The sequence below is a fragment of the Vanellus vanellus genome, assembly GCF_965231255.1.
Source record: "Vanellus vanellus genome assembly, chromosome: 1".
Taxonomy (NCBI): domain Eukaryota; kingdom Metazoa; phylum Chordata; class Aves; order Charadriiformes; family Charadriidae; genus Vanellus; species Vanellus vanellus.
The window spans coordinates 63627584-63652756 of NC_138905.1; the positions used below are offsets into that span (position 1 = coordinate 63627584).

The 25173-nt window shown below is 46.9% G+C and overlaps 1 protein-coding gene across 2 annotated transcripts in view; it reads left to right on the top strand.

Moving 5' to 3' along the window:
- Positions 1-25173, top strand: part of HIPK2 (homeodomain interacting protein kinase 2) — a 133341-nt gene that overhangs the window by 79197 nt on the left and 28971 nt on the right. For both annotated transcript variants that reach the window (XM_082485037.1, XM_082485036.1), the window contains exons 3-6: positions 18664-18787; positions 20931-21050; positions 21810-21896; positions 22979-23163. In XM_082485037.1, the coding sequence (XP_082341163.1) occupies positions 18664-18787; positions 20931-21050; positions 21810-21896; positions 22979-23163 (516 nt within the window). The remainder of the gene's footprint in view (positions 1-18663; positions 18788-20930; positions 21051-21809; positions 21897-22978; positions 23164-25173) is intronic.

The window sequence follows — 25173 nt, forward strand, 5'->3', positions numbered from 1 at the left end:
GGGTTCTGGGTAGCCAGGCGCTCCGCATCTGTATTCAAGGGCCTTCCTCATTTGCTTTGAGTCTGCTTTTCTAAGGAAATGAGATGTGCGTGATCACACTGCCGCTGTGTTCCCCTTAACTTTTGAATCCGGTGGACAAATGCAAGCAAATTTGATGCAGGAGGAGAGGTCTCAGTGGTATTGAGTGCTACATGTTTCATGAAAATAGGCAGCTGGGCAGAGACCCTGTTAATGCATGCCCCGGGGGAAGGGCTGCAGTGTCAGCTTGCCAGTTAATACATACTATGGGAGGAGTGTCTCCTTACACGAGGTCAGTCCTGAGACCCCTGTCTGTAGGAAACAGCAGTCTGGCTCTGGCCTTTTCTTTTTTTTTTTTTTTTTTTCTTTACTTTGGTGAGACTTGAAAATAAAAATAACACTTTTCATCTTCAAAGGCCTTTACAAACATCAGCTAATTAATCCTTCCCTCATCTAGTTTGCCGCTTCAAGGAAGAGTGGAAAAGCAGGGATTTTTCTAAAAGTGAGTGAGATGGATCCTCAGAGGGCCCATCTCAATCCTGGAGGGTCTGCGGCTGTTGCTCCACTCCAGATCATGCGGCTCTGTACCATGTTGTTGTTTGTTCTTTGTTTCTGTAGCAAATAAATAAACAATGGAATTCAAAGAAACAACCAAGAGGTGTTCCCCAACACGTATGCCCTAGCTTATGGGTAAACCATCAACCTGAAAAAACTGTAAATTGGCTTAATCAGGAGGGGACGAAAATTCCCATCATTCAGTTTTAGATCTTTAGAATTGATCACACGAGATCTTCACATTTTCTCAGAAATTACCTTGAGAACACAATAAGGACGCTTCCTGTTCTTCTCTTGATGTCCCTGAGGATCTTGCAGCCATTGTCAAAACCAGAAGCTTTAGACATCTGGTCCGGTTCTCCTCCCCCTTGGTCCAGCTTGGATGCACTCATTGTACTTGGGAGTCCTGCTGCTGATGTGATGAGCAAACATAGCCTCGTGGATTCAGGGGAGGATGAGCACTGCGCAGACACTGGCCCTCTCCATTGGGTGAAAGAAGATAACTATAAACCAGGCCTGACTGGAGAAGTCAGCACAATGGGTGTGGATGGGAGGAGGGCACAGTAGCAGTAGGTGGCTTTTATTTACTCTGTTGGCATCAAATGAGCTCTGGCTGCTTTTCCTCAGCCGAATCTGGGTTTTGTACTAACTTCTGGTCAGGATCACCTTTTGTCACAGGAATGGGGTGTGGAGCACCACAAGGGTTCTATAATGAGAAACCCCATTGAGTGGAGGGGGAAACTGTAAACAGGGGTGAGAACTGAATTGGAAGTGCCTGTAGCTGGAACATCTGTGCCACAGTCAACGCTGAAGACAGGAGGTCGCTGTTACAGCCATCCCGTGCTGCTTTCCTGAGGGCTTGGCTGAAGGAAGCCTCAGCTGAATGCAGTATGCGCTCGTCGGCATTGAGAGCACGGAGTTGGGCTGAGAAGGGCTTGGCTCTCGCAGCGTGTGGAGGTGAGGTTTTGCATGGCACCTCCAGGACATGGGAACCAGTGTCCATTCTGGTCCATTGTGGGTTTTTTTTCCAGCATCTTATCCACTGTCTATTGTGGATCCAACTCAGAAATAAAGCTTTAGGGATGGGGTGAAGCTCTGTGGCCCCTTCACAAACATTTGGAAACGCATTCAGATATTTTGGTGTGGTTGAGCGTGGTTGCATTCGATACAGTGAGTTAGCCTCAGAGGGCAGCAGGTTGCCATGCTTTTGGTTTTCCCTGCCAGTGTGAAGGAGGCCTACGCCTCCTTGGTTTTTCTGGATCCTGCCTGTGCCTATTCTACCAGGATCCTGAAGTGAGCATCTTGGATCTCAGCAGCCTCAAAGGCACTGCAAAAGCTCTCACCTCTCTGGGTTTCTTTCTCAAGAGAAATTCTGTATTTAATTTCCTCTTGAGACTACTGGTACTGGCTTTTCCAGGGTGATCCTCTCTTTGTTAGCATTCAACGGGTGTGAACTTTTCTGGGGTCCAAAACAGGACATGCATGCAACTGTGTATCAATGCATGACTTCTGTGATGCAAGCTTTTCACTCTTGGCAGCAGGATTTTTTTTTATATTCCACTTTGCATCAACATGTAGTTCTATTGAAGATATGGTTACAATTAGAAAATAATTATTTTAGTATTGTTAGAGCATGAATTAATTATAATTTCTGGTAGGACAGAAAAAAGCAAGAACATAAAGTAGTTCTCAGACCTAGGGCTTAAAGTATTTCTCACTATTGTTGCTGCAGCAGCAGTTTTCCCTATTTTATACATATTTACTATTATCCTACAACTCAAAAGCATGGATCCAGAAATACTGCAGAAGGAGGAAATGGTGATTACAGAGCGCAGGTTCTCAAAGAAAGCTATTTTAGGTTTCCTCAAAGCAAACAAAAATAGTAAAAAAAATAAAAAAAAGACCCTCAGGCTTCCCTGCATCAGAAACGCAATGTTGTACTTTGAGTAGAAACATACAGAGTTCCCTGCAAATTCATTGTCTTCAAATCATTGCCTTGTGCTTCCCTGCCCATCTCTGCATAACTCTAATCTGGCTGCCCGTGTCTGTATGCATAAATGTGCAAGAAATGAGTCCAGAGTGACTCTCAAAGCCTTGGTTGGATTTGCCGGACTGGTAGTTAGGAAGAAGAAAAAAAAAAAAAAAAGTAATTCTTCTTTTAAACTGCGAAATTCAGATCAGGCATCAGGGAGACGCAGTAAACAGGGAGCCTGGCATTGCTGTTTTTAGACAGGCACTGTTCGGAGTAGGATTGCGCTTTAGGAGGTGCTAAGTATGTTCAGCAATGTTGGCGTTTTGTTTCAGTCGGATGAAGATCCAAAAGCAAATCTGAGCCCTTCATGAATGGAAAGGGTCTTCCCTTGCACAGCCCTACCTTGCTTCTCTGTCTTATGTGGCGGATGTAAAGACCCACATCCCTCCTACCTCCATCCCATCTCAACATCTGCTGAGAGGTGGCAGCTTCTCACGCTGGGTGAAGGAAAGGCAGGAAAGCCCTCGAGCTGCCTTTCCCTGGCCACACCGCTCTGCGGGGATCACAGAAGTTGTGCCACTTAATCCTTCAGCCGCTGTGGCACGTTGCGGGGCGGTGACAATGAGCATAAACAAAATGCATAATTAATAAGGCAGTGGTGGTTTGCATTTGGTGCTTGGCGATGGGTGGGATGCGAGGGGAAGCGGCAGGGTAATTATAGATGTGAAAAATGAGGCAGGAACATGCGGTAACCTTTCTAGGTTAGCTGTCCCTGTGATCGATGGCCTACATTGTTTTCTCGCTAACCTTTTGGTGAACCTCCCCTTAGAATACCAGGGGAAATACAGTTATTCCCTTCCCCATCATGTTTGTTGGTGAAGCACTCATGTACCACCTTATTATTGCACCCTAAATATTGCCGTGTGTTGGTAGTAAATCGTATGGTGGGTAATGAGCTGCACCTCATGCCGGGGCCTTTCCATCCTCCCCCTGTCCAGCTGGAGGCTGCCTGCCCATTGCAGTGCGGGCAACAGCACTGACTCTGTTGCGGTCCCGGCTAAACCAAAAAGATCACTTTCCACAACTAAAATAGGTGTTGGGGGAGCTGCGAGGGCAAAGGTGGGGAAGGGTGCAATGAAGGAGGTGATGAAACCAAAGATGCACCCTCAGGTTTTTGGTGGAGGAATGGGCAAGCTCCAAGATGTCAGGGTGATGAATTCATGGGCTTGCAACTGGTGGCACAAGCCTGGGTGAAAGTGTCGTTAAGGGGAGGTGTTGGTCCATTTGCATCCCCTGCTGCATGCATGTACTCTGGTTTCACCTTTCAAAGCCAAATTTACTCTGTTTTCAGTAATTTCAAACACAGTCCTCAAGTGATGAGGTTTCTGAGAGCTGCAGCCAAGTTTATGAACCCCGTACTCCTCCATCAGGAGGAAGATGGTTCGCTTCAGGCATTTCGCGGGGAAGCATATGATATACACCAGATAAAATTGCACCATGTAAAAAAATGTAAAGAATGCCAGGAAATGTTCTTGAACCCTGAAGCTGACTTAGCAGAGGGCAAAATGGTTACAGGCAGTCGCAATATTTGAAGATATGAATGTATACATAAGAGAGCCCCTTCTTTCAAGAAAGGGTGGAGCTTTGCCTTCATGTCCTGGGAAGTACTTTTGATTGTTGTATTTATTTCTCCAGAGTAATTACTGAACTTCCCCTCAGCCAAAAGCATTCCGGATATATGGGGATTTCTTCGCCCTTTACAAGGACAGTACCGGCTACTTGCAAAACAGTCAAATTAAGAAATGACGTCCGTACCGTAGTGTGATCCAAGGACAAATTAGAAGTTAAAATTAATCAGATGGGAATAATTCCAAATTCCCCTCGTGTATAGGAAAGAGGAGGAAAAGTTTCTTTTGTATGATGTATTTTTTTCTGCAAATTTTGTCTCTCCAAAATTTCTGTCACGGCCACCTAAAATTTTAACATGCAGGAAATGTTTATATTTTTTTCAGAACATTGGGATGGCTTTAAGAATTTGTTTTGGCAAGAAAAAAATGAAACTGTAAAAGGAGACATTTGAAGAGTCCCAGAAACAAATATATGACTATGTGTTGACATGTTATGAAGGTGTTGGGAGCGACTCCTTACTTAAAACTGTGTTGAAATTTGCACTTACTATGGATTTAAATTCATCAGCTTCACACTTTAATGATTGAATTTAGTCTCCTGATTTGGTACCGAGATGCGTTGGAGAACAATTGAATTTTCCATGTGATGGGTTAAATAAAGAATGAACTTAACTTTACAGAAGACTTTATTTTACAAGTCTTCCTTCTGAAGTGTTGCCTTTATTCCTGCAAGCATCATGGTCCCTTTGGGACTATTTGCACACCACGTGTGCATTCTTGCTTGTATTCTGGTTTTCTGTCCGGCTCCTGTAAGATATGTGGAATTAAAGGTTAAAGTAAGAGTTGTTCCTCTGCGAACAGCTGCAAGGGCTCTCTTTGATGTCTCGACAATTGGGGAATTGCAGTCTTTGGCCTTAAAATGTGGTAGCCCCCATCCCCATGTGAGATAAAGTGTGAGTGGAAGCAGAGGGCATTCACAGAAAACACCATTTCAGAGATAGTGTTTCGGGCTTGCCCTGTCCATCCCTTTGCTCCCTAGGTGCTGGACCAGCGGGCATTTATCCCAGGAAGGGTGACACCTAGGAGGAGGGGTGGGGAAGGAGGGGATCTCAGGAGGAAATAAACTGGTGTTTGGAGTGAGCAGGGGAGCTGAGTGGAGTTTTGAAGTGGAGCAAGGGCTGATGGGGACGGTGGAAGGAGTGGGAGGTTAGGGCAGGGACTCGGGGAGCTAGCATGGCAGATGTGGTATGGGGGGAGCGGAGCCCCACTCGCTGTAGACAAGGCGCTGGTGTCTTCGAGCCCTTGGGGTGCTGCTTGCCACTATCACTGTGCCCAGGGCTCCATGAGGAGCAGGGGGTACCCAGTTACCCTTCGGTGCTCAGGTTTGTGCTTGAGAGCCTCGAGCGCTTACCATAGAATCCTAGAATATCTCATGTTGGAAGGGATCCGTAAGGATCATCGAGTCCAGCTCCCTGCTCCTCACAGGAGTCCACACTGACTTGGTACGTGCTGGAATGGTGTTTGTGTGCTGGCTTGTTGAGGGCAGCCATGTGTTAGCAGCAGCCTGAGATTTTAGCACTGATCCTTTGTCCTTCCTGCAGATTTGCTTAAGCCTTGCTTTATTGTACTCTTTACGTAACCAACAGCGGGATACCAGTAGCCCAGTAGCTGCTGGGAATTCCCAGCGGGGCTGCTCGCCACCGAGGGCTCGCTCCTGTCCCCGTTGGCGGCAGCACCCAGACTGTCAGTGGTCGCCCCGGTGGGTCAGGGACTGTGTTTTATGCAGATCCCGGCTTAGCAGATGCTGAGCAGCAAGTCCCAGAAGTTATATTTGCAGGGTGATGAGGGATCCCAAATTAGGTTGCGAGTCTTTTAGGGCAGGGACTGTTTTGTTATGCTTTTTTTACAGCACCTAGTATAGTAGAGCTCTGCTTAAACCTTCCAGATTTTAGCCCTAGTATAAATGCAATAAAAATAAGTTAAATTCCGAATGGAGTCACGTTTCTGCAGTTCCGTGGAAGAGGAATGTTTTTCCGCAGTGCTGTGCCATGCTGCTTGTACAAGGGGGGCTGTTGTCACCCGCTCTGCAGGTTGCTCCGTGAGCTGTGTTGATTCGAGTAGGGATTGAGTTAAAGGTGGAAATTTGCAGCAGGAATAGCCAGCTGGGGCAGCTCCGGGGTGCCCCTGCCGTTCCCAGCCACGCGTACCTCCACGTGCGGGTGGGCAGGCATTCCCAGGCTATTCCTAAAACTTATTTGTAGACCAGGCAGGTCCTCACAGCGTAGGCGGGATGCTGCGACTCACGGAGCGGGGCATTAAAGTGGGCCTTGGATTTCATGAGCTGTTCCTGACACGCTGTCTTGCTGGGTGACATCTACAGGTCATTTGGCCTCAAAATCTGCCTTGCCTCAGTAATACCCGTCTCTTTTGAAAGAGCTTTCTAATCCATGTATTATTATTGCTGTTCCCAAATATCATAAGTAGAAGGCATTGCGGTCTAATAGATACGGCTCACTGTTCGCAAGGACCCCGCTTCTTTTCTTGGCTTTGCTACGCTCTCTCCATATGATCTTGGGCGAACTGCTCCACCAATCTGTTCCCCTGTCACCACACATCGCCTTAGATCATCAATTCTCTGGAGCAGACGCAGTCCCTTAGCACGTCGTCTTTTAGCGTCTAGCATTATGGGGCTCCAGTCTCCACTGGGACTTCTGTGTGCTACAGAAATACAAATAGTTGCGGCTAATAATAATATTAAATCTGCGTGGCTCTTCAGAGATAAGTAAAGGGCAATGCTCCTTTCTCCGAGGAGCAGGCAGAATAAGTACTTTATTTTTGTCTTTGTCTTTTTCTAATTAAAAAAAAACAAGCGGCCAGTAGACGTGATTAAAAGAAAAAAAATAAAGGAGGCTGCAGTAATTTGATATTTTTAGCCTCAGACCCGCTACTTGCTCTGTGAAGCCAATCTTAGGATCATGGCCTGAGTCTGGTTCCTACCCGTGCTTGCCAGGGGTAGAAATCCTTTTGGAGCTTTATATTGGCAGTTGGCTTGGTGTTCGGGCTAATCCCATAAAACCACCATGCAACTTGGTGCAAGTTTCGGTATTTGCTGTGAACAAAAGTCTCGGGGAACATTAAAGATCTGAGGCAAGAAGCTTCACTTGGCCAGTACGTGGCAGGGCTCTGGGCTGGAATGATAAGGGTCTGGGATGGAGCTGAGCGCGGCAGAATGGGAGGCTGTCGGAGATGAGAAGTCAACTCTTGACTGTCTCTCTGTGCTTTGGGATTTTTTTAATTATTATTTCATTTCCAAAGAAATGCAACAGCACCAACAAAAGGTCTTAGATATTCAACGGTGAAAACAATAGATTTGAAAAGGAAAACAAAAAGTTAGAGCCAGCTCTGGCATTGGTGGACATTTGTCTCTGAGGGAAGCGAGAACAGCTTGGATTTGCATAAATTGCATACTGCGGGTCAGAAAGCAGAGTCAGAATTATGCTTTCATTGCAGTGGCATGAATGGGAGCACATAATTGGCATTCTTCCCTTCTTGATCAGATGCCTCCTTCAGGGGATCTCTGCGCCCAATACGTTGTGGCTCATCCATTCACTGCCTGGCATGGATAGGGCTTTTGTTTTCAAATTATGATTTTTCTATTCTCTGATTTCTTCCATAACCTGGGAATGCCCCAGCCCTCCCCCCTGTGCATTACCCTTTGTTTCGGAGAACAACCAGAGGTCATGCTGTGCTGAATGTAGCTGTTGTTGCATCACACACACACACACACACCACCCCTTTCTGTGCATGTTTCTGCACTTCTGGGTCACCGTGGAGCTGATGACCCCCGGGGGCGTTGGTTGTGGTGCTCAGCCTTGTGCACCTCCTCTGAAGTTGATGGAGTCCTGCTTTTCCGAGTCTGAAGAGACGAGCGTGATTGTGATCAGTCCGGTGGGGCTTCCTCCAGGGATGTACAAAGATGCGCTGCTGGCTGGGACATGCTTAGTTATGTCTCTTGGCTGACCCAGGACCTGGCTTTCTTTTCCATTATTGGTCTTAATAGCTCTTCTTGCCTCTTAAGACTTCCAGCTCAAGTGCAGCAAGGACTTGCTAGCAGATTCAGATTCAGCAAAGCACTTAAATATAGGCTTAACTTTAGCTGCATCCAGTGCCCTCACCGGGATGCATTGCCTTCAGGTGATGCATGTGGTAAAGGGTTTCGCTGAACTGGAGCCGCAGCCTCCGACAAGTGCGTATAGTGCTGCTAAAAACTCGTGTCCATTCAGACATCGGCAGCCACGTGGAAGCCTTTCCAGCTGGATGTCAGGTCCTGGTCCTCCTCCCCACGTGGTTCCCTGTCAGCTCTGCCCACTCCAGGGCTTCCTCTCTCATCCTGCCTGTTCGCAGTTCCTCTCTCCGCAGAGTCACTGCCCAGACCAAATGCCGCGTGCCACTCGGCCATGTCCCATCCTTTCCTGGGACCATAGCCACCCTGCTGCTGATATCAGATCGGCCCAGTGGCAAAGGCAAATGGCGACTAACGGCTATTGATGACTGGGTCCTGCCTTTTCATTTATCCACAGATAAATGTTTAACCTGTCGGCGCTAAGAAATCAGACTGATTGGAGAGACTTTGTTTTATTCCTTGGGTCCGCTAATTGAAAGGGCGAGTCCTCCTTTAATATCTTCCTGCCGTGGGCTCGGTTCTACCGTACCTTGTCTGAAAAAGCTTTTCTTTTCAAGGCACAGGGAAAATGATGTTTATAAAATATAAACTACGGGAATTTTCATTCCCCTCTGGCTTTAGGAGGAGGAGAGCAGCTGGTAGAGAGTGGATGAGAAAGGCTTTATCTGCTATATTTTGGTTACTGCGCTTTGAGTGATGGGTTTAATAATTGATAGAGCAATTTAGCAATGATCCATAATCCCGAAAGAAGCCTACGCTCCCCTCCCTCTCCCTCTCCCTCCCTCCCTCTGAGACTGACAGACTGCTCTCAGTGTTTTTGTCTGCAAAATTTCATCCCTTGGTTTCTGTAAACAGCCTGACATGGGAGAGGGAGAAAAAAGCAACTGTTTCTAAATCTTTTGTCTTGTTTCCACAAACAGCTGCACTGCCTTCTCCAGCTCAGGGCTTCAGTCATTTGCTCGCATGCTCTTGCTGAAGAGAGCAGGAGGTTTTCTTTCAGGCCCCAACCTAAATGGAATGTATATATGCAATGTATATCGGAGAACAGAGCGGTGCAGAGCCTCCCAGCAGGGACCCCTCCCTCCCCATTTAAACCCGGGCTTTGTTCATGGCTGAATCCAGCTTGCTTAATCCCAAGAAAGGTGCGTAGCGATGGCAAGTGCTTGGGGCGTGCTAGTGCGCTTTGCTTGAAACTCTTCCAGCGTTAACCCATGGAAATTGCTTTTTCCAAGAGCTTTGTGCTGACGGTCGCAGCGAGCGTCAGGATCCCATTGGGGTGTTTGGTGTGTGAACATCTACGTGAAACCCCATTTTTAAAGATGAGCGCACACCACCTGTGCTTGCCCAGCGTGCCCCCGTAGCAGCACAGGGCTGCGTTTGCAGGCGCACGGTGTGCACCCCCCTGCATGGGCGTACGGGGTTTCAGCGCTTCTGTGTGTGATGTCCACCTCTCTCTTCATCCACAATCAGTTCAGGAAGAGAGCAGAAAAGATGAGACAGAAAAAGGAGACAGAGGTAAGCAGGAGAGAAAAAGAGACAAGGTTAGAGGTACTGAGTATATGCTGAGGCCAAGGTAGGGTGAAGATAGGGAGGAGGTGCAGCCTGGTGGAAAGCTGAGTACAGACAAATTCAAGTGAGATGTATTAAATTATGTTTTTCCATATGTATTACATAGACGCCAGATTGACAACAAGTTGTAATTAAGCGTGACATAAAGTCAGCTATGCACAGCTGTATTATTCCTTAAAATTACAAGGGGCGAGGTCCTTTGGGGCACAGCAAAGTTTATGGACGCTCCACCACGGGAGGTCTGTAAGACAAGCTGGCTAAACGCTTGTCAGGAGTGACATGGGCATGGGATGGCCCGATATCAGGGCAGGGAGGGAGCGGGTGACTTCCCGGGGTCTGGGTTAGCCCTGTCAGCCTCTGACACCATCCTCTGGAGTATTTTCATCCTTCCTAGTCAGAACCCTGGTGGAACATGAGCAGTGTCAAGGGGCGGGTAGTTTAGTCTGCTTCTATGATTTATTTGCTATTAAATACCCTTAGTAATGATAGGCTTCCAAGGCTTGTTTGATAATTATGCCAATCAAGTCCAGAAGGAATTCTTGTGTAACTAGCTGTTTTTAAAAGACAGACAGAACTGTGTGTGTGTAATTGCTAAAAACACCCTGTACCCCCTGAACTACTCCCAGCTATGTATATAGGCCTGGATATAGGAGGATCGTGGTGACCTTCCTGTTGACAAGCGTATAGTTACCGCACCATATAGTTTCAGAGTAGTTCAGGTGGGAGGGGGCCTCGGGAGGTCATTTAGCCTGACCTGTTGCTCAAGGTAGGGCCAGCCATGAGATCAAGACTGGGTCTTTGTCTTGTCAGGTCTTGAAAGCCTCCAAGGATGGTGACTGCACAGCCTCTCAGGGCAGTCTGTGCTGGTGGTTCCTCATCTGCAGAGGCGTTTTCCCTGTCCCCAGTGGGAACCTTCCCTGTTTCAGTTTATGTCTGTCATCTCCACCTCTTGCTGCCAATTTGAGCAAAGAGCCTGGCACCATCTTTTCCATGTGGCAGAGAAAAAGGGGGCAGGCTGCTGGCAGGTCCCCCATGGCTGTCTCCCCGCCTCCCCGCTGAGGTTGCTCCAGTCTGCCCATGCACTGGGGGCCCCAGGCTGAGCATGGTATCCAGATGTGGTCTCACAAGCATGACTGGAGGTGGGTCATCACATTCCTTGGTCTGCTGGCCCTGCTCCAGGAGTGCAGTTGGTCCAGCTGCTACCAGCATCCTCATTTCAGCCCACTGCCCCCAAAGTTAAGGTGCTCGTGGCCTTTATCACCTAGTGGTTCCCAGCTATTGTCACGAGGGCTCATCTGTCCCATGGGCAGGACTCGGCATTTGTCCCGGCTGCGTTTCAGAAGATCCCTGTTGGCCCATGCCTCCTGCCCATTCAGGTCCCTCTGGGTGGCAGCCCTGCCCTCAAGCGCGTTGCCAGGTCTCTCCAGTTTGGCATCACCCCTAAACTGGATGAGACTGCACTCTGCCTCCTCCCCTGAGTCAGTGATAAAGATGTTAAACAAGACTGGTCCCGGGATAAACCCCTGCAGTACCTCACTTGTTACCAGCCTCCAGTTTATATTTATGTCCTGTAACATAAACCATCACCAAAGGCTGAGTGGATCCAGCTTCCAGTCCTCTGAGCTGATACAGATATTTTTTGATGTGTTGCAAACTAATCTTGAGGGATGGGTGAGGGCAACGTGAGCAATGCAGTGTTGGAGCTACCCTCTAGTGGTGGTTGTCCTGGTGGTCTGACAGCCCTGGAAATGGCTCTGGCTGCTACACCCACAGTCCTTTCCAGAAACGGGGTGTAGCTGTGTTTTATCTGTGAAATAGGGAGCGTTTAAGTAGACCCTTTAGAGGCACCGTCCCTCCTTACACTCCCTCCTTACAACCAAAACGTCTTTGTGGGTAAACAGCGTACTCTGATAGATTGGGTGACATTCCTCAATGGCCCTTTCGCTCTCTCATGAATATCCCCATGTTGACTAAACCCTCCGGGGTTTGAACTTTATGCTGGAATCTGAAAGGCATGGTGTGCCTAGGATGAGTCCTGACTCCTAGGGCTGTCCCTTGCTGTGATTCTGCTGGATTGGTGCTTCCCAACACGATCCAGAGATCATGGCAGTCCTTGAGGCCCAGGCAAGCAGTCTGTAGAGCTGCACCCCTTCTATATGGGCTTTGGCTGAACATCCAAGGAAACTCCAGCACTCGGGGATGCAGGAGGAATGCAGAGCTCCTGCAAGGAGGCCAGCAATGAGGGTTAGCGCGGCTCTCCCCTGCTGGGAGCAGCACAGGTGGGGTCTGGAGGTGCTGTCCTTCCCACTGCATGCGACAGGGAGTAAGCAAGCAAGCAGGAGCTGTTGGTGCTTGTAGGTATGAAGCTCTGGCCCCGATGGCTGACTTTTTCACAGGTGGGAAGTCTGCAACTGCCCAGCGCCAGAGCAGAGGAAGGCCTTGAGTCTGGGGGTCATCCATATTAGATGTTTGCGTGCTAGTGGAGAGGTGAGGGAAATAGCAACTATAACCATTTACTCCCAGAATATGAGCCTGTCTCCTTTTACAGCCCTGCACTTAAGAAGTGATTTGGAGTCTGAGAGGTACAGAGGGACAAAAAAAGGTGCTCTGTGCTCTCCATCTCCATTAACTAAGAGCTAAGGGTGCTCTGCATGCTACAGTATACGGCAATAAAAAGTGGATACCTCCACAAAATACAAAAGGGTCAAGTGAGCAGGTATGAGAAAGAAAGAGTCCATAAAGATGCTGAAGAAAGGATTCAGCTGGGAGGAAGATGGAGCCCCATCGCTTGAATAAAAGCCCCTTTGTACAACACATGAAGGATGAAGTTCCTCCTCCTGACAGGAGGCATCTTGGTGCGTGGGAAAGGACAAGCGCTGAGAGGGGTCAAGCCCTGGGCATGCAGCTGGTCAGCGTGTGCCTGCTTGGGCCAGGGGGTCCGGCTCCTGCCTCTCTGCCTCTGCCCAGGGCTTTCTGGATGGAGATGTGAAAGCTGCTGCTCTCTGAAGTTCATGCTTTGGCAGGTGAGACTAACAGGTAGAAGAAAACAGGAGCTGTGTATATCACTCAGCAGACAGCATCACTGTAGTCTGTCTCCACTGCCTGCAGCTGCCCGCAACCACCTTCTAGAAGCGTCACCCCAAAGGCAAGGAACAGGCACGCTCTCAGCTCAAGGTGCCAGCAAGTATCAAGTTTTGAGTTGTATTTTTGTCTGATATGTATACTTGTCCATGAAGGACTCTGCTGAGACAATCATGCTCGGCCACAGGACCCTACCAGAGGTGGTAAATTATCTCCGAGGAGAGCAGTTTGCAGGGTAGTTTTAAAATTCAGAAAGAGCCCAGCTCCCTGAATTCAGGTCTGTGGAAATGAATTTTTTTGGCATTTGTTTTTAATGTCCTGTGATGTGTGGGTGAAAAAGCCAGAGAGCTAGACTGATAATTAATTTTCCTGACAGAAACACCAGACAATGAAATTACCCTGCCACAAAGCAGGGTTGCTAAAGTAAATACTCTGCCAGCAGCAGGCCTGAAAGCAGGACGGGGTCATATGTGAGGTGCAAGCAAATGATGAGATGGCACTTCTGCCTCTGGGGACCTGCGGGCACTGCCAGCATGGGGACCCTCGTGTCCTGGTTCCCTGGCACCCAGCACCGGCAGCTCTCTGGTATACACAGGCGCATTGAAGCCGGGCTCCAAGGTGATGGGGGACTTGCCGGACCCAGTGCTGAGCTGAGGAGCCCGTCACACTTTGCTGAGCAGGGGCGTAATTTGGTCTGGGAAAGGGGTAGGAGACGTGTGGAGCGGGTATGGGCTGGCTACTTCTCTCCTGGAGATACAGGCTCTTGGCCGGGGGTGGTTTCTTCAGTCTCTCCCAGGTTGGTGGTTAGTGGCTTCTAAATCTTTGGTCTATGCTGGCGAGATCTGTGTAAGCTGTAGAGCAGGCTGTGCCTGCATGTGCGGAAGGGGGGTGCCTTTTGTTGGGAGAAATCGGAGGCGGCTTGTGGGAGAGGGAGGACAGGAGGACGAAGTTTTCTGTTTTCCATCTGTGTGTCTCGTACCGGAGGCTAGAATTACTGTGCCGAGGGCATTGCGGATGCACAGCCAAAAACACCGGTGGAGAGCGGTAAAAGGGGATGTTCCTGCCACGTAGCGAGGTATCTGGCAGCAGGCTGCCTTTGCGTGGTTTCAAACAAGATCCCCACCACAATCGAAAGGTTTGGTGAGTCTGTGTTAAAACAAGCAGGATTACTGGGACGGAAAACACTTCCCTGTGCAGCCGTGGAGAGATCTGCTGAAGATCTCAGTGCTGTTCTGGTGGGACCTGCCTCCATGCGAACGGTTCTTCTGATTTATAATTACAATACTCTGATGTGCAGATTTTAATAGGGTATTTTCCCCTGTTACATAGTGTTACCAGCTGCAGAATGGAGAAATCCCACATAAGAACTAGCTAAGACATGGAAATGTTTTCTTTCCCTTTGGAAAAGAGAATTACACCATTCTTAGAGCAGCTTCGCTAATTCTGCGTGCTTTTAGGAATAAAAAGGTCAGTTATGGAGTGGCATGCATGCACATTTTAGGATCAGAGTTATTTAATGTATTAATTGGCTGTAAAAAGTGGCGGACTAGCAGTGAAGTCCTTAAGTGTGCAGATAGCACAGACTTGCTTAGGTTAGGCTGCAGAAAAGAAGAACATTTAAGGGTCTTGATCTACATTACAGACAACATTATGCCAGATCCGTGCAGTACTGAAAGACGGTAAACATTGGAAGAGGAAAACTGAACTATTTCTACATAATTCTATGTCCTAAATTAACTGCAGCTCCTCTGGAGAAAGGACTGTGTGTCTCAGAGGATCTCCCAGATAAAACATCTGCTGAAATGCCTCGTGTCACTCCAAAAGCAAACAAAATATTAGGTTCAGGGAAGACTGGAACGCAACAGCATTCTGCAAATAGTGTAAAATAAGCCTGGGGAATATCTTCATGTTTAACTCTTTCTGGGTCTGTTCACCCTGTCTCCAAGCAGTCATGTCAGGAAGAGGAGTTGTAGAGCCAGGTGGCAGAAGCGGATTGAAACGTCCATGGGATGGACTGCTGAGGAGCCAGAAGTTGCTGCAAACAAGGGAGAACAGGGCAGAGATATAAAAATAGTTTGTGCTAAAAGAAAGGTGATTCAAGCACTTCTGTCTTCACCTCTAGGCCAATCCATGTGAACATGAAGTGAGAGGTGACAAATTTAAACCTGATGAAGGAAAATCAGGCTTTAAACAACTGAGTTAAGATGGTATTGAAAGCAGAAGGTTGCCTGTGGAACTTCGTGCCGCAACGTGTGATTAAAGTCAAGATCTCACCTTGTCTTAAAAATTGACATGTTTATGGTAACAGAGGAGTTCCGTGTGTTAGATAAAGGTCTATGTGCAGAAGGATCTATGCATCCGTAACTGAGCATACAGAATAATTTCCACCTGACAGAGGTTCAGAAGGCATTTTATCAGTGGACGAGTTGTTTCGTTACAGAACTTTCAGCATCCTTGGCCATCAGAGAGAGTGCCAGCAGGCAGGCAGAGCACTGCTCCTCCTGGGGTGACTCCAGCTCTCTCTTTCGCACAGCAAACGGGAGGTGTCTGGTAGCTGAAAATCTGGAAGCCTGTGTGGTGTCCGATACCTGTCGTTCTTTTGATGTCTTAATGACTGCGTAATTAAGTTAACAATATCTTTTTGTCTTAGGGCCACTCCCTCTCCATGGAAAAATTTCAGTCATAACGCAAAGGCAGGGCTGGGAGAAAGCCGCAGCAAACATTGGCCGTAGTGTACATAGGGCACCGTATCACTTCGGTCTGTCCCCGCTCTCGCAGGGATTCTCATCGCTGTTCCAAAATTAGCATCTATTTGGGGCTGAACAGGCAAACATTGCAACTAATGTTTAGGCTTGATTGAGTAACGCAAATACCAGCTTTCAAAAAATTAAAATAAAATAAAACTATATCTCACCACCTCCCGTCCCTACACGGATAAGTCTGGTTTAATAAGATGAATGGCATTCCATTTAGTTGCCTTTTATGTGTCTAAGTGGTACGGACACTGGTTTTGTGTTTTCTTCCGAACAGTGGAGGTGCAAAACTTCTTTTGTGTGTGAAAAAGAAATTCTCTCCTAATCGTTGCACTCCAGAAGCTGGAGCTTTAAGGAAAACCTGCTGGACAGCAGACGACTCGTGACGTTTTGGAACCTCAAATTCTAGGTCATCCCTTTTTGCAGGGGTCTGGAGGTGTTGGCAGCATAAGTGTGGGGAGAGAGGGGAGGAGGTGTGTGCTGCATATGACAGCAGCGCAAGTGATTTTTATGAACAGGGAGGTTTCTACACAAAATCATGTTGGGAATATCCCAGCGATAGTCCACCCCTGCGCTTAAGTTAGTGGGAGGGATTTGAAGTTCAGGCGATGCGTGGCTGAGCTCTCATTAGTGACCAGGGACGTTTCGTTCAGAATGTGGAAGGCAGACAGGGAGAGGCAGATGGCTTTGAATGCAGGATTTACATAGTAATGAGATTCAGGTCACCATAGCTGTCTTTTTCTCTCTGCATTTTGTCTAGGTGTTGAGTAGCGTGCAGGGATGACGGAATGGGGAAGAAAGGAGGAAAATTAACCCCTTGTTCTTAAGGAGAGATTGGTGTTAGAATAAAAAGTTTGTCACGATAGGCTAAAGAACAGTGGCGTATGGGAAGAACAAGCACAGATGAAGCTAAAAGGGCTAAGGGTAGCCAGTTTTTAAGTTTCTGGCGTGTTTTCTTTGGGAATGGCACAAAGCATCCTAGCCTTAAAATCCCAGAATTTCCCATAATTTTTACGTTCTGCGTTGCTGGCTCGACAACAGATAATTTGGAGCTTTTATCATTACTAGTCAACCCAAAATTGGGGAGGTTTGTGGACTGAAGATGGGGCGTGCATTCTTGCTACAGGGCCTTTGCTTGTTTCCCCGGAAAAAAATTACCCATTTTGCTTCGTTTCTTGGCTAAGGACTTGTCTTCACATGACTATGTAATGGCGTGATTAAAACATAATATTTTCCACTGCAATCAGTAATCCTTAGTATGATCTCACTAGTGTCAGATCTTATCCTGATGACAGATGGGAAACTGGGAACCATGGGCCCTATTTCCAGCTCTGGATGATGGCACTTGATTTGCTCAATAGTCAACCCCAGGCATTCCCAAAATACGCATCATGGCCCAAGAAATCCCAAGGCTGTTTTTAAAGTGATGAAAATTTTAAAGCAATGCATGTTTGCCGTGTTTGTTTCTTTTATCTGTCTTCCGCTTTTTTTTTAGAATAGTAAGAGGACTATGGGAAAGTAAGGTTTTCTTTTCGTTGTACAGCACCTAGCGCTAGAAGTTGGGGCTTTACAAGAAAGTGTTGTGAGATCTGCAAGGAGAGCAAGGGAGAAGCCTTGGGTGATCCCTGTGTAAAATAGGAACTATGGCGCTTAACTGCATGTGGAAGGGCTGAGGTAGGGAAGGTAAAGAAGATGTTTGTCTGTGGAGATGGGTTTTGTATAAGGTTTTCAGTATTTGTAAGATACTTTTGGTTCTTCCACATAGAAGTTGCTTTTGAAACACAAAGCATTTGGGGCACTATGGGGAGGATTCATCTTGTCTCACCTTGGCCACTGGAGTTGAGGAAGCTTGTCTAGCCTCAGTGAAGAAAGTTCAAAATATCCCAAGACAGCGGGACGAATCCCACTTGGGGGTGCCGGGGGGAATGTCTCTCCATTGACAGCATGTTCTGCACGGTACCTGGCTAAGATGTGGCACCAGCTTCTACCTGGCTGAAAGGTGATATGACCCTCACCTTAAGGTCCTGTGGAAGTCTGAGCTGATACTGGTCTTGTTCACTTGGGTCTCTCCTCCGTGTCCCAGCTGGGCATCCTCCTGGAGAGCTGAAGCAAAGCTTTTTTTACTTTGTCCTCTCCTTCCTCAGCTGGGCTAACACCGAAACTCCCTGAGCAGAGGTGCCTCAGTGGCCGTCTCCTGATGCCAGCAGTAAATGTGTAGCGGGAGAGCTGCTGCATTTTGGATTTTTGGGCTGGAAGGAAAGAGGAAATCTAATCAGGTGCCTGGGACAGACTGGGAAGTGAAGGCTTCTTGGCTACTTCCTCCTGAGGAAAAGGCTTAGGTCTAATAGAGCTAATTACGTTATTTGTCTGTTTTAAGGTTACATCCTTTTTGTTTAAAAAGTCAGTAATCCTTTTATACCAGTTCTGTAATGATTATTTAATGTCTGGCTGTTTGTGAAGCCCGCCGAGCTGCATGAAGGGAGGATGCTTCACTACAGGGAATCCACACAGTTCCTCCACAGACTGGCAAGCTGGGCCCAAGAGCCTCGAGTGGGGGCCTTCATTGGGTGGCCCTGAACACACAGCATTCATTTTGTGCTTCATTTTCCCACTTGTCGGATGAAAATAATGATAGTTCTCTTCTTTGCAAACTGCTGCGAAACGTAGGACTGTCTCTTGGCAAAATGCAGGTAGAGGACTCTTCTGCAAGCATAAATATTCACCGGCTACTGCTTGGTTAGTAGACACTTTGCCGGTGGCCAGCGGGACCCTCAGCTCCGTAGGAGCAGTGACACTTGTTGGCAGCAGGCAGCTCTGTGAGCATCATGTTCTGCACCAACCTCCCTACGCCAGCTGAGCAGATCCGCTCCCGTTGCTGATGTTTTCTGACCTCTTCTTTTGCAGAGCCCCTGAAATCATCCTCGGTTTACCGTTTTGTGAAGCAATCGATATGTGGTCATTGGGATGTGTCATTGCAGAGCTGTTCTTGGGCTGGCCGTTGTACCCCGGAGCTTCGGAGTATGATCAGGTGGGTACAGACATTGCCCTGGGTGGTAAGATGGTAAGAGGATGGATGTTCATGGGGTTTTTTTTCTTTCTTTTGTCAGAGTGAACAGATGCCACCTTTTTCTGTTTTGCTAATAGGGGATATGTGATTTTTAACACCCCCCCCACCCCCCAGTCAACTTTTTCATTATCCACCCGGGGTATTTATTCTAGGTAAGCCATGTGCTGTTTGGTACACTGGCTCTTAAGACCCGACTGCCTAAGTGAAATCTCAGTCAAGAGTCAACACTGCCGTTGACTGGAGAACTCTGTACATGTCTCTCCTCACTGGGCAGAGCAGGCACCCTTTCTCTGCTGTAACAGCAAGTGTTGAATAAAGGTTTATTTGTTAGAAGAAACTGCATGAACTCTGATGTGTTTCATAACCCCTTTTGTGAGGGTGCATATTAAAAGCAACGACAAGAAGGAGAACGTTCACAGTGGTGTAGGTTTCCAGTTAATATAAGCTGTCGTACTTCTCTCCCTATAGGTTTTTACATTCCTTTTGTAGTCCTAAAAGTGATAGCGCAGCAGATGCTAGAGCCAGGGCTTTCCATTCCCATAGTCTTCTGCAAGGTGATTGTAGCTGTCTGCAAATGCGACCTGAAAAGGGTCTCTTTTCCTTCAGAAAATTAAAAAAAAAAAAAAAAAGAGCAGGGTAATAAATAAGTTCTTCATATATGAAAATGTTTCTTTGACTTTTCTTTTGTAACTAGTATTTTTTTGGTCAGAGCTTTAAAGGTGCGATTTGGCAAGGCAAATAACCCGCAGTGAAGAGCAGGGCCGTTAGTGACTCCAAAGGAAATCAGGAGTAGCTGAAAAACTTACAAGCATTTGAAAATCACATACCAAGCGCGAAGAGTAGATTTCTTTCTCCTGCCTGCTGCACCCCAGAAGCCATAAAACACACAGCTGAAAAAGAAATCACCATATCTACCTGCCCAGCTTAACTGCCCAGCACAAAGCTTCCTCCAGTGAAGTACGGTGATGGCTCCTGAGGAGCTGGGAAAGGGGTAGGGGCTAATCCTGACCCCTCGCTGCAGCCGAGTTGCCCTGCAGCACTGGTGCTGGGCTGTGGGCGGGATCCTGGTGCTTCTCAGGTACACAAGCTCCGATGGACCTAAGGAGCTGTAGAGCCAAGCAAGCCATGCTCAGTGAACCGGGTCCTGAGTGCTTGGAAGTCTTTGAAACCACGGCTGCTTTTTATGCCTTTATTTAATGTTTTTTACCCCTCTCTGTATCTTCTCTCAAAAAACTTTTCCATTCTTCCCTAGAATTTTCTAGAGTAGATGACTAGTTTTAGAAGTTTTGCAGATTTTGCCGCAATTTTGTGAAGTGAAACATTCAGGAGTCAGGTGATGCCGAAGTTAAGGTTTCATGTGGCACCCCAGGCATGTGTGGGATCAGTCTTTAATTGTGTAATCACAGACCCTTTCTCCTTTGAATAAATAAATTAAAGTCTGAGATCCTGGAAACACATGTGTAGCATCTTCTAGCTGTGTGAGTGACAGCGAGGTCATACTCATGGAACTAACCCAAATAACAAATGAAGTCATGTAGGCAATAGAGATGAAGTACTTTACATACCATGAGGGTGGCACTTCGTTTGAGTGTTTATTTCATCCAAGTTCAAAGATAGTCACTTAGTAGTCCTCTGTTTTGAACTTCAGACTGCTCCTAGTTATGGCTGTGTGCTCAGCTGGGGGAAAAACCAGCAAAAAAAACAGCGCAAATATCAAATTGTTGAAATTACCTCCTGGAGAGGAGAGCATGACATAAAAAGGTGCAAAGCAGTGAAACACACCATTCAAATCTCCGTGTGGGTCTTCCTCTTTGACCTCTAAAACCTAGGGACTTTCCTCCCTTTATCCATAGGCTTTGTGGGAGCGTACTGTAAGCGTGAGTTTCCAGTGATCTACATGATAAATGGGGGGATGCCGTACGGGAATTCTCTTTCGTCTCATTCCTTGCACTGGCTTTTTTTTTTTTTTTTCCGTGAAGTCTAACTACGTGCCATGTTTTCTCTTTCTTTGTTCTATTGTTTTAAATGCCTCCTGCCTTCCTTCACAGAAGACCTCCAGAGATCTTCACAAGATGAACAGTGACCTCTCATCCTTCTCTTACAGATTCGCTATATTTCACAGACGCAGGGCTTACCAGCAGAGTATTTGTTAAGTGCAGGGACAAAGACTACGAGGTTTTTCAACAGGGACACAGACTCACCATATCCTTTGTGGAGGCTGAAGGTAGGAAGACGTTCCCTTGTTTCTTTTACCTTGCAGTTGTTGGTTGGAAGAGAGGAGGCATTCAGGTCACCACAGAGCCTCGGTCTCTGCTTTTTGCAATGCAGCGTAGACATTGGGGTGGGTATAACCCGAGGTAAAACTGCCATCCCCAAAGTCTGCAGCCCTTAGGCCACCTGCTTGGCACTGCTTTGTGGGAAATTTAAGTCTGGAATTGACCTGGAAATCTCCCTCTAAGTAGTCAATGAATTGATGTGTAGTTTAAATGAAACAAGCCCTGGGCAGAGTTTGCTCTAATATCTAACACACTGGGGGAAAAAAACCAACTAACCAACCAACCAAACAAACAAACAACAGAAAGCATTTTAATTCTGACAATCAAAACTGATAGTAATTCAAGTGAGCCCTGAGTCTCTTGTACCAGTGTGTTTGGCTGCATTCGTCCCCAAGGAGAGAGGCCAGTGGGCTTCTGGCTGTAAGGATGGGATGCTGAGCTTCACGCTGGGGTGGGCGTAAGAGACCTTTGGGACTCAAGCCAGAGTTGGGAAGATCCTCTGAAGTGAAAAAGAAGAGGTAAATCACCTTGTGACACAAAAGCTGTCATATAACCGTAGTGGCGGTAGCGTAAATGTTACCTGGTCAGGCAAGAGAGACACAGTGGTCTCTGATGAGGGCAGGATAAGGCAGAAGCTGGAAGTGGCACATAACCCACAGCTGATTGCAGGGCAGTTCTGGTCAATGCCTGTCTCCTGTTTTGAGCAGACACCGGATGATCATGAGGCAGAGACGGGGATTAAGTCGAAGGAAGCAAGAAAGTATATTTTCAACTGTTTGGATGATATGGCACAGGTAAGAGCATTGGTGAGTAACCATCAAGACTGCTTCACATGCTTTCGGGCAATGCTAACAAAGGGGAACTACATGATTTCTCCGTGTATCCTGTTCTTGTGCCAGCTCCTGAGAAATTCCAGAATTATGGCTACCAAATCAGCTTGTTATCTGCCGCTTTATATGGAAAACTGCATATAGGGGTATGTGGGCTCAGTGTGCTGTAGTAAAGCAGCCTCGGAAAATGGCTAAGTGATATCTCTGACTGTCCAAATCCTGTGTTTTCTCTTGCCTCTCCAGTGCTCCTCCATGCAACCACTGGCAAGTCACTTACTTCTGTGTGCTTTAACATTTCCATTTGTAAAACGGTGACATTGGAAATAATCACCGTGGCCGCAGAAGAGCGTGCTCTCTGTAAAACGTGGCTGTCTGGGGGGAACGGGCAGTACGAATTCATTGTGTCAATTCTGTGTGGTTGTGAAAGTTAATTCCAGCATAACCACTCCTGCGACTGGAGTTTGTGCTAGCAAGCAAACTAGCCCGCACAACTGGCACAACAGTAGCACAGAACTGGAGTTTGAGCTAGCAAAGTCTAGATGTTGTAGCATTCAAACATGCAGAAATGGAGGACTGTATAAATGGATGAAACAACATAAAGTTGTTTTTTTTTTCCTGGCACCTGATAGTGAATGGGATGTTTCTCATAAACCTACTGACAGTTTTTATTTATTTTATATCTCTTATTTGCTCACAGGACACATAGTTAAGTGTCTGATAACACAGTCCTTTATATGATAAATATACTGATTATCAGAGCTTGCCTGCTACCACATGGAAGCTGTTCATCTTCAGTGGAGGGTGACTAAGTGTTTCATTAGCCATTGACCCAAGCGAGCTGAACACTTAACAGTCTGTCTAGAGATCTGACGTGCACAAGCCAGATGACCAGCCACCGCAGAGTTTGCCGTGTGACTTCAGCAACTGTCCCTTTAGACAGGGCGGCTTGCAGGGCATGTGCTCCAACCAGGAGTAAACACAGTTTGCTGGAGACCTGACCATCTGCTCCTTCCCTTTAGCGCTCACCCTTGTTCTTTCTCCTTTAGGTGAACATGACAACAGATTTGGAAGGAAGTGATATGTTGGTGGAAAAGGCGGACCGGCGGGAGTTTATCGATCTGTTAAAGAAGATGTTGACGATAGATGCAGATAAGAGAATAACACCCATTGAAACTCTGAACCACCCCTTTGTCACCATGACGCACTTGCTTGATTTCCCTCACAGCACACAGTACGTGGCTTTCATTTCCCTCGGGTTTTGAATTGAGGGGTGAGGAGGAGAGCTGGTTGTAGTGGAGTCCAAATGTATCTGAGGGGCATTATTAAGATGCTTAAGCCCTAAGTTTTCGTCTTTTTCTGGATTAAAAAAAAGAAGATTGCCAATTCTTAAGGTTGCAAGAATTGTGTTGTAGGTGCTTGGCATTTAAAACACTGCAGAGTGTGCTACATTCATTATGTAAATATTCAATAATTACATATGTTTGCATTAAAATGCAGAAGAAATTATGCAATTAGTGCCGAAAGTATCAGTATATCTCAAAGTAATGTAGTCCTGATTGTTACTGCAGTAATCAACCTTATCTGCAGTGGGGAGCCGACCCTTCCTCCCAGAACCTTTCCATCTTGCAGGGGTCAGTTTGGGACCGTTTGCTTTTTAAGGGAAGAACTTTTTCTGCAGCGGGCTGGTTTACAGGCACAGGCAACAGGACAAGGAGTTCAGTTTTCAGCTTTGTTGTTGCCCGCCTCCGTGACCTTAAACACCGTGTTCTGACCTCAGCTGACACATTTGTGGAATGGAGATGGACTCCACTGCCCAATGGAAATGTGAAGAAGTGTGATGCCTTCAAGCGTGACTCCCCTTCTCCTAAGGCTGTGTCACGGAGCGCAGCAGCCTGAAACGCAGGAAACCTGCGCCCGGCACATTGCGCTTGTCCCCTGGGCGGTTCACATAGGGCCAGGCTTCTCGGGTGCAAGTGAAGGCAGACATGTAGGGGTTTTTTTCCATAGCCATCAGGACACTGAGCTTTGAACATCCTGCTCCACGGCACTTTGCAGTTCGAGGTGCTTTTGCGGGCTGTGCCTTCACCTTGTCAGGAGAACAGTTACTGGCACAGCACCGTACTTCGCTGGGTGCCATGTGCGTGGGTGTTTAAAGGCTGCGAGGAGCTCAGGGACGAAAATAAAGGGGACTGCTTAATATACATACATACATAATAACATATATAATATACATACATACACATGTAACATACATAGAGTATGTTTGTGTGGGTGCTGCAGAGCAACAGGTTACTGTGTGTCGCCTCTCCTGCCCGTAGGTGTGCCCTTACCTGTGCTATTTCGAGTTCATTTAAGGTAGTTTTCCCTCTGTGAAAAAGCTGTAGCTGCCTTTTTGTTACATTTATCACAAGATACGAGCATCTGTTTACCAGAAGGTAGTGGGTGCACGATCTGGGTAGACCCAGACTTACCCTGCACAGACATCTTTGATCATTGTTATCTGTAAGAAGATAGTAAGTGATAAATGTAATGAAAACAAGATGGGAGATTGTTGTGCTAAACAGAGAGAAAGCAAGCTTCGTATAAAAACATTCATAAATAAAAAAAATACAGTATTTTCTAACAGTGTTAGCATCATATACAAAAGTCTTTTCATTTGCAACAGTCCTTCTTACTGTGCAGCAACTGATTGTGTAAGATAGGAGAGATTTGTGGCATAATGCATCGCCATCAGAAATCTTTCCGCTAACACAGCAGACCATAATCGCGTCTTCATTTTTTTTAAGTGCTCACTTGTGGCTGCTCAGGCAAAGCCCCAGAAAGGTTGAAAATAACATCGGGGCCAATAGCAGTGAGAATTTTACCTGAATAAAAAATTCAGCATCGGATCTCTGAATACTGAATGCTGTGCCAGCCGGGCGCGTAACCCTGCGCAGCCCCGTCACGTTGGAAGCGGTGATTGGTAAAGAGAGCAAAAAGCTGTAACCAGCCTGGCAAGTTGATGGAAATTTTGTCTGTGATTACCTGTGGTTTTGAGAATAGAAACTTCAAAGCCTCGAGAGATGCAGGGAGTTGTAATCTCTCTTGAAAGTAAATCAGGCAGCAGAGAAAGTGAGAATATATGGGAGATGCAGCTTCTGGAGGGAATCTCTGCCGTGGCAAGCTTCAGAGAGGCTGCGAGTTTGAGCAGCCTGAGAGAGACTGTTCTGCTTACTTCCAAGCAAACAGCAAAGCGAGTTTA